Source organism: Chrysochloris asiatica, unplaced genomic scaffold (genome assembly GCF_000296735.1).
Source record: "Chrysochloris asiatica unplaced genomic scaffold, ChrAsi1.0 scaffold00055, whole genome shotgun sequence".
NCBI lineage: Eukaryota > Metazoa > Chordata > Mammalia > Afrosoricida > Chrysochloridae > Chrysochloris > Chrysochloris asiatica.
The window spans coordinates 7,098,373-7,107,926 of NW_006408573.1; the positions used below are offsets into that span (position 1 = coordinate 7,098,373).

The 9,554-nt window shown below is 40.1% G+C and overlaps 1 protein-coding gene and 1 pseudogene across 1 annotated transcript in view; both read left to right on the forward strand.

Annotated features, from left to right (window-relative positions):
- The first annotated feature begins 860 nt into the window (after positions 1-860).
- LOC102819884 lies at positions 861-1,787 on the forward strand (annotated as a pseudogene).
- A 1,525-nt stretch (positions 1,788-3,312) lies between these two features.
- GPR97 (G protein-coupled receptor 97) overlaps positions 3,313-9,554 on the forward strand; it is a 31,603-nt gene continuing 25,361 nt past the window's right edge. The window contains exons 1-2 of the mRNA XM_006863623.1: positions 3,313-3,418; positions 4,505-4,652. Coding sequence (XP_006863685.1) covers positions 3,313-3,418; positions 4,505-4,652 — 254 coding nt within the window. The remainder of the gene's footprint in view (positions 3,419-4,504; positions 4,653-9,554) is intronic.

Consider the following 9,554-nt stretch of genomic DNA (forward strand, 5'->3'; position numbering starts at 1 on the left):
GGGCAGAAATATAAAAAATACCGGGCAATGCAAGGTCCTTTGAGTCCCATCAATTTCAAAGAAGAACATGGATGGACAAGTCAGCAGGGGCCCTTAGTCCACTTCCTCAGTGGTAGGGCCAGATGCAGGGGTGCCATGGTGAGTCTCAGCCCCAAATCCACCAGCCCCAGGATCACCTGCTCCCTTCTTCTTCTTGTTGTTCAGTGCTATAGAGTCAGCTCCAACCCATAGTGACCCTGTGTAGGGTTTCTGAGGAGCAGCTGGTGAGCTTGAACTGCTGACCTTGCAATTTGAACGGGTTTGCAGTTTGGAGCATTAACACACAGTGCCGCTTTTCGCAACGGGTTTGCCGCCAGAATACAGGTGTTGGTGAAAACCATCGCAAAACCTAAACCAAAATGGGAAAGGAAAAGACCCATATCAACATTGTCGTTATTGGACACGTCGACTCCGGCAAGTCAACCACTACTGGTCACCTGATCTACAAATGTGGTGAAATCGACAAAAGAACCATCGAAAAATTTGAGAAGGAAGCTGCTGAGATGGGGAAGGGCTCCTTCAAGCATGCCTGGGTCTTTGATAAACTGAAAGCTGAACGTGAGCGAGGCATCACCATTGATATCTCCCTGTGGAAATTTGAGACCAGCAAGTACTATGTGACCATCATTGATGCCCCAGGACACAGAGACTTTATCAAAAACCTGATGACAGGAACCTCACAGGCTGACTGGGCTGTCCTGATGGTTGCTGCTGGTATTGGAGAATTTGAAGCTGGTATCTCTAAGAATGGGCAGACCCGTGAGCATGCCCTTCTGGCTTACACATAGGGTGTGAAACAGCTAATTGTTGGTGTTAATAAAATGGATTCCACTGAGCCACCCTACAGCCAGAAGAGATATGAGGAAATCGTTAAGGAAGTCAGCACCTATATTAAGAAAATTGGCTACAACCCTGACACAGTAGCATTTGTGCCAATTTCTGGTTGGAATGGTGACAATATGCTGGAGCCAAGTGCTAACATACCTTGGTTCAAAGGATGGAAGGTCACCCGTAAGGATGGCAATGCCAGTGGAACCACATTGCTTAAAGCTCTGGATTGCATCCTGCCACCAACTCGTCCAACTGACAAGCCCCTGCGTCTGCCTCTCCAGGATGTCTACAAAATTGGTGGTATTGGCACTGTCCCTGTGGGCAGAGTGGAGACTGGTGTTCTCAAACCAGGCATGGTGGTCACCTTTGCTCCTGTCAATGTTACCACTGAAGTAAAATCTGTTGAAATGCACCATGAGGCTTTGAGTGAAACTCAGCCTGGGGACAATGTAGGCTTCAATGTAAAGAACGTCTCTGTCAAAGATGTTCGCCGTGGCAATGTGGCTGGTGACAGCAAAAATGATCCACCAATGGAAGCAGCTGGCTTCACTGCACAGGTGATCATCCTGAACCATCCAGGCCAAATCAGTGCTGGATATGCACCTGTGCTGGATTGTCACACAGCTCACATTGCTTGCAAGTTTGCTGAGCTCAAGGAGAAGATTGATCGCCGATCTGGTAAGAAGCTAGAAGATGGCCCCAAATTCTTGAAGTCTGGTGATGCTGCCATTGTTGACATGGTTCCCGGCAAGCCTATGTGTGTTGAAAGCTTCTCGGACTATCCTCCTTTGGGTCATTTTGCTGTTTGCGACATGAGACAGACTGTTGCTGTGGGTGTCATCAAGGCAGTGGACAAAAAGGCTGCTGGAGCTGGCAAAGTCACCAAGTCTGCTCAGAAAGCTCAGAAGGCTAAATGAATATTACCTTTAACACCTGCCACTCCAGTCTTAATCAGTGGTGGAAGAACGGTCTCAGAACTGTTTGTCTCAATTGGCCATTTAAGTTTAATAATAGTAAAAGACTGGTTAATGATAACAAGTCATCGTAAAACCTTCAGAAGGAAAGGAATGTTATGTGGACCATTTGTTTTTTTGTGTGTGGCAGTTTTAAGTTATTAGTTTTTAAAATCAGTACTTTTTAAATGGAAACAACTTGACCAAAAATTTGTCACAGAACTTTGAGACCCATTAAAACAAAGTTTAATGAAAAAAAAAAACAAAAAAAAAAAACACACAGTGCCACACTAGGACTCCGGCTTAAAGTCATGAAAATTACAATGAGATTAATTTTACTTTTCAGATTTGCAAAAAAATTGTGGGGAAATAGTCTTTCTCACCAACTTTTGATGGGAGAGTCACTAGGTGTACTTTTTGAAGGGAACTTCAGTAATTTCTAACAATTTTTAAAGCACATCCTTTCCGTTATAGGAATTCTTTCTATGAATTCTCAGCACAATCGGACAAAGACATGCTCAAGGGTTCTCACTGAAGCATCGATTGCTCAAATAACAAACAAATAAAAACCAAACCCTCCTAACTGTCCATCAATAGGACACCTGTTGAAAATGTGTTCAACACCCAAATCATGTAATCATATGCAACAGCTTAAAGAATTTTGTTGTTGTTGTTAGGTGCCATCGAGTTGGTACCGACTCACAGCGACTTTATTTATGCACAGCAGAAAGAAACGCTGCCTGATCCTGGGCCAACCTCACAACTGTTGCCACACTTGAGCCCATTGATGCTGCCATTTGGCCAATCCATCTCGCTGGGGGTCTTCCTCTTTTTCTCTGACCCTCCACCTTACCAAACATGATAACCTTCTCCAGCGACTGGCCCCTCCTGACAATATGTCCAAAATATGAGAGAAGTAATAGAGTGGAGTAATATGTCCAATGTGGAAAACTCCCTAAAATAATATATTGGACATATTGCTAAAGAATCCCATTTACGTGCATTTTAAAATGATCTCTATATAAATAGTTGTGTATGCATAGAAAATTCCTAGAAGGTTCTGCAATTAATTGTTAAAGGTGGTGAACTCTAGCGTGTGGCCTGGGAGCTGCACCAGGAGAAACTTTTACTTTTCAGCTACATCTTCATTAGCTGTTTAACATTTAAAAAAAAAGAAAGAAAAAACTCTATGCACTGATTTTTGCAAACAGATAAAATGTGGACACACAGACATATATCCAGCTAAATATACCCACAGTCTCTTAACAAAGGAATTCTCAGCTCCTGGAAGGAGTCATAGTGGCCTTTTGAATCCCTGAAGTGGGCTGTATCCTGTATGTCATGTCCTAAAAGTTTAAAGGAAGGTATTATTCACCCATTTGCAGATGAGAAAATTGAGCTTAATAACTGAGGTCCCACAGCTAGTAAAGTGACCTAAAGGGTCCATGTCATCCATTTTACCAGATGAAAGAAAACTGGACTAGCAGTCATGAAAGCTTGTAGCCTCCAATTAACTGGTGACCTTGGACTAGTCATCGTGGTCAAGGGGGCCTTAGATTGCTGTGTTCTCTTCCCACCTGAAGGGTTAGCTAGTTGTGAGAGTTCTAATATGAATGTGGAAGAATGAGACAAACCAGGACAAAATAGATCCAGTACTTATACCATGCAGCCACAGATGTGAGGGCTTTGAAAAATCTGATATGGAACCTTGACGAAAAGCCAAGAAGACTCCCTGGAGGAGGTGATAAAGAAACAATAGCAAATTACTTAGAATAAAAAATTATTCACTGGCTAGAGGGTAGTTTTTGTTGTTGTTAAGTGTTGTTGAGTCGGTGCCGATTCCTAGTGACCCTCTACAAGGTTTCTAAGGAGCAGCTGATGAGTTTGAACCACCAACCTGGCGAGAAGGTAGACACATGTTACCTTGGGTGATGGGGAAGGCAATATACAACAAAAGGGAGGTTAGCAGAGGAAAGATGAAGATAGCAGGAGGCACAGGGAGGAATGCAGTAGTTAAATTGAATAGAGGTAAATACTGTTAACTGAGGGTACTTGGAAGAGATGGCAATCATCGTAATGAAGCGAAGTCTAGGATTTGTTGAATGTAAAACTGATGATCTGCTTGGTAAACCTTCACTCAAAGCACAATAAAAAGGTTTTGGGAGAAAAAGTCCCTAAGCAATCTGCTAGTGTCAAGCAATTTAATTTAAAGACAAATTTAATTGTGTTACTCAGAAAGGGAACTTTTTTTTACAGGCAAATCTTAAAAAAAAAAAAGAAAGAAAAAAAGTAATAGCCTTAACAAGTCCTAACAAACATGTGTTAAGCCCTTCTCACATTCCCCCCCAAAGTATCTCACTATGAGGTTGTTGTTGGACCCAAAGCAACCCTGTGTAGGGTTTCCAAGGAGCAGCTGGTGAGCTTGAACCACCGACCTTGCAGTTCAAACGACTTTGCAGTCTGATGCATTAGCCCACAGCGCCACACTAGCTGGGTAGCATTTCCCTTCACCTTGGAAACTGAGGCCAGGTCTGGGGATGAATCCAGCTCAAGCACACACAGCCAGCGCCGCTGGAACTGGGATTCCAGCTCATATCAGCAGAGTCTGAAGCCCAAGCTCCTCAATCCCATGCTGCCTCCTCTTCACCCACCCACTCACGTTCTCTGCATCCCTCCCTCAGGTAAGGGAAATTCAGAGGAGCCGAGAAACGTCTGTCTGGGGAGAGTCATCTCTGGCCAGTATGATCCCTTCAGCCTGAATAGCACTGCCAAGTGCTTCACAAAGTGTAGGCTGACAAACGACTCCTGTAGTCTGGAAAACTTGCAGAGGTAAGAGGGCCCTGTGGCTGGGGCAGGAATCTGGGGCTTCAGAATGTGGGGGTCACCAGGAAGGGGGTGGAACCCTAGTCTCCATGGTCAGAAAACTCTGGCTCCTATCTTACTTTTCTGCTTTGTTGTTTGACACCCAGATCTCCTGGGAATAAGGGGCCCTGCTGGTCATCTGATGCAGAGATGAATCAGTCCTGCCCTTGGAGTTGTAGAGGTAGAGACATGGGCCCAAATGTTGAGGACTCCAGAGTGTGATTGCATAGACCTAGAAAGGTAAACAGGTGCCAACTGAGCTCAGAGAAAGAAGTCTGCTATGTTTCTTCCATGGAAGGAGGCAAACCTGGAAGGATGCATAGGAGTTTTCCAGCTAGATCCAGGCAATGGTAGAGGTTACAGGTAGCAGAACTTAGTGCTATCTGAAGTCCTGGTGTGGCACTGTAGGATAAGTACTTGACTACAAGGTCAATTTGAACAGAAAGGTTGGTGGTTCAAACTCACTGGCCATCTAAGCACTGCTTTTGCTGAGTCCTAAAGTCTTTTTTGTAAAAGATGAGGTTTTCTGCTCCTGTAACGATTTACAGCTTTGGAAATCCCGTACAGGGTCGCTATGAGCCAGACCTGACTCCACGGCACATAACAACAACAACAAAGTCTTTTTTGTATGTTGTGTTGTTTTCATTTCATTCAAGGAATTTTTTAGTTTCATTTTTTATTTGTTCTGTTACCCAGTAACTTTTAAGCAGGGTGTTATCCAGTTTCCTTCTATTTGACGCTGTTTCCTTGATCTTCCTTTTGTTGATTTCTAATTTTATAGCATTGTGGTCTGAAAAGATGCTTTGTAGTGTTTCTACGTTTTAAAATTTATCGAGGCTTGCTTTATGGCCTTACAATGGTCTATTCTGGAGAATGTTCCATATGCACTGGAATATATGTGTATTGTACTGTTGCTATGTTGACCATGCTGCATAAATTTATATAATCCAGTTGATTAATTGCATTGATTAGTTCTTCTGTGTATTTGTTGAGTTTCTTTCTAGCTGTTTTGTCCTTCACCAAAAGTGGTGTATTAAAATCTCCTACAATTATTGTGGACTTGTGGTGTGGTGCTGTAGAATCAGCACTGGACTGCAAACCACAAGGTCGGCAGTTCAAACTCACCAGCTGCTACTTGGAAACTGTATACAGAGTCACTATGAGTCTGAATTAACTTAATGGCACTTAACAACAACAGTACTATTATTGTGGAGTTGTCTATATCTCTGTCTTCAATTCTATTAGAGTTTTATATATGTATTTTGAGACTCTTTCATTCGAAGCATTCATCTTTATGGCTATGTCCTCTTATTCAATTGACTCTTTGATCATGAGATAATGTCCTTCTTTGTCTCTTATACTGGGTTTTACCTTAAAGTCTATTTTATCAGAAATTAATATTGCCAATCCTGCTCATTTTTCATTGCTGTTAGTTTTGATATTTTTTCCATCTTTTGATTTTTAACCTATTTTTGTCATTGTGTATAAGGTGTGTCTCTTGGATGCTGTTTTCTTAAAAATTCTGCTACTTTCTGTCTTTTGATTGGTGCATTTAATTCCTTGATGTTCAGTATAATTATCAATAAGTATGAATTGAATGCTGTCCTTTTGCTATGTGTTTTTGGGTGGTGCTGCTGATTTATTTGTGCTACATAACTTCCTTTGCTGAGTTCATTTTGTTTGTGCATTTTCTTGTCAAATTTTTCATTGTTGTTGCTTTAATGTTTACTAAATCTTCATGATTTTCCCTTTTCTTGATCTGATGTGAAGGTGTATTTTTTTCTTTGAGTTTATCCTATAATTTATTAATTTCTTCCCAAGTTTAAAATTATCTGTTTTATCTTGAAATCTACTTGACTTCTTTGCCATTTGGAAGTTCTGTACCTACACTTTTCCCTCTTTTTGCTTTGTAGTTGTCTTCATTATAGTGAAGACAATCTCTGGCTTTCTATTTTCAGCCTTGTAGTGTTGTTTGGCTTTGGATACTTTTGAATCTGGATTGAATTCTGGGTGGTGTTGCCATATATGTCAATCTCAGGTTGTTGTCTGCGGTTGTTGGTTCTCAGTCCAAAGGACTCACTTTAATATTTTTTTTGTAAAGTTGATCTGGTTATTACAAATTCCTTTAATTTCTGTTTATCTGGAAATGTTCTAATTTTGCTGGATATATGATATAGTTGACAATTGTCTTCTTTTAGAGATTTGTATATTGTCTCCCCCTTTCCTTTTTGCCTGTATGGTTTCTGCTGAGAAATCAGAGCTTAATCTTGTAGGTTTTCCCTGAGCTGTTCTCAGGATTCATTCCTTTCTTTGATTTTGGAGAGTTTGATTAAAAATATGTCTTGAGGATTTTCTTTTGGATTATAACAGCTTGGGGCTTGTTCAGCTTCTTGAATACTTGTCTTCTAATTTTTCATGGCGCTAGGGAAATTTTCTTCTAAATAGCTCTTTGACTATCTTTTTTGTGCTTTTCTTTGTCTTTTCCCATTCTGGAATTCCAATCACCTGTAAGTCATTCCTCTTCATGTTGTCCCACATGAATCTTAAGGTTTTCTTCAGATATTTTTCATTTTCCCCCCTGATTTTTCTTCTAGTTTACTAGTATTGAGAAATTTATCTTCAAGCTCACTTAATTCGGGTTTCCATTGATTCAAATCCATTCCTTTGCCCTTTCAACTCTTTCATCTATTTCTGAAGTCTTAGTATCGATTTTTTAATTTCTATTTGCAGATTTTGTATTGTCTCCAGTCCTTATCCTTTGTATTTTGTTTGATTGCTCCTTGTAGTGTTTTCCTGAGTTCTTCCTTGTTTTTCTCAACTTTTCTGTCGATAATTTGGAAGTACCCAAATATCATTCACTTTAACTCCTTTTCAGGTAGTTCCAATGCCCTTCTTTCCTCAAAAACATTTTCTAGTTCTGCCTTTGGTCACTTGTTTGAGCCACTCTGTCTTGTTTCTTTGTGTGAGCAGAAATTGTCTGCTGCTTTTGAGACATTGTGGTGTTGTTGTATTTGTATTAAGTTGATGATTGTTGAAAGCACTCATCAACTGCCTCCTGGTGAGTGTGGTTAGAGAATGAGCCTGTGCACTCTTCTCTGCTCACTGTTCATGCAGTTCAGTTCAGGATAGATTTGGCTGATGTTGGTTGTTGTAGCTGATCTCGTGTATAGCAACTAGTATTGGGTCTTGCTCAATTGGTGGGAAAGCCTGGTGTGGCACTGCGGGTTAATGTGCTGGACTGCAAAGTTGGCTTGAACCACAAGCTGCTCCTTGGAAGCCCTATACAGGGTCACTATGAGCTGGAACTGACTCGAGGATGTCTTCCTTCAATACCATTGGTTCTTGATTATATGGTACCTCTTGAAATGATTGAACACTAACCAATCCTTTTTGATAAACTGACGCTATATATTCTTTGCATCTTCTTTTTATGCTTCCTGCATCTTTCAATATTGCAGCTCAGGGCTTGTTTCCCTGCTTCCCCCACCCCCACCCCCACAAGCTCTTTCAGCTTGAGAAATGCTGAGTGTGTTCTTCCCTTTTGATTTTCTAACTCCAGGTCTTGGCACATTTCATTGCAATACTTGACCTTGTCTTCTCGAGCCACATTTTCATATTTCCTGTTCAGTTCTTTTATTTCATTATTTATCCCAATCACTTTAGCTTCTCTGCATTCAACAACAAGTACGTTTCAGAGTCTGTTCTGACATCTTTTCTTTTTTCCTTTTTTTTTTTTTTTAAATGATCTTTTGCTTTTTTCATATATTATGTTCTTGATGTCATCCCATAACTTTTCTGGTCTTCAATCATTAAATCTTTAAATTCAAGTGGAATATATTCAAGGTCATATTTTTTTTCTCTTGTGGACTTGTTTTAAGTTTCTTCAGCAGCCTGGACTTTCATGTTAGCAATTGATGGTCTATTCCATGGTAGGCCTTTGGATGATGATACTGAGCTTCTCCAATGTCTCTTCCCACAGGTATAGTCAATTTGATTCCTGTGTATTTTGTCTGGAGAGGTCCAGGAATATAGTCACCTTATATGTTGTAGAAAAATGGTATCTGCAATGAATAAACCATTGGCATTACAAAATTTGATCTACAATCGCCATCATTTCTATCATGAAGGCCATATTTTCCAACTACTGATTTTTCCTCTTTGTTCCCAACTTTTGCATTCCAATCACCAGTAATTACTAATGCATCTTGATCGATCAATTTCAAACTGAATAATTTTGTAGAATTCTTCAATTTCATCACCAGTGGCTTTAGCGGTTAGTGTGTAAATTTGAATAATACTAATATTAACTGGTATTCCTTGTTGTTGTTGTTAAGTACCATTGAATCAGATTTGACTCATAGTTATCCTGTATAGGGTTTCCAAGGAGTAGCTGGTGAGCTTAAACTGCCAACCTTGAAGTTCAAATGGCTTTAGAGTCTGGCTCATTAACCCACAGCACCACACCATGACTCCTGGAAACCCTATTCAGTGTTGCTATTAGTAGGAACCAACTCTGTGGCACTTCACAATAACAACAACGTTCATCTCCTAACTGTAAAGACAAAAAAAGCTTGAAGAACTCAACAAACCTCCATAAATTCATTAACCAAAATAATTTTAGGTATCACATTACTTTAAACTTTCAGCTTTCTATATTTTAAAAAATTTATACTATTATTAACAAAATTTACTATATTTAAATTAACAACACAAAAAAGCTTAACTCAAAATCTATGGCATCCACAAGTAACAAAATAAATCAGTCCTAAGTGTTCAAGACCTTTTTAAAGTGTTGAAGAGCAAAGATGTCAGGTTAAGGACTAAGGTGTGCCTAACCCAAGCCATGGTATTTTCAATAACCTCATATGC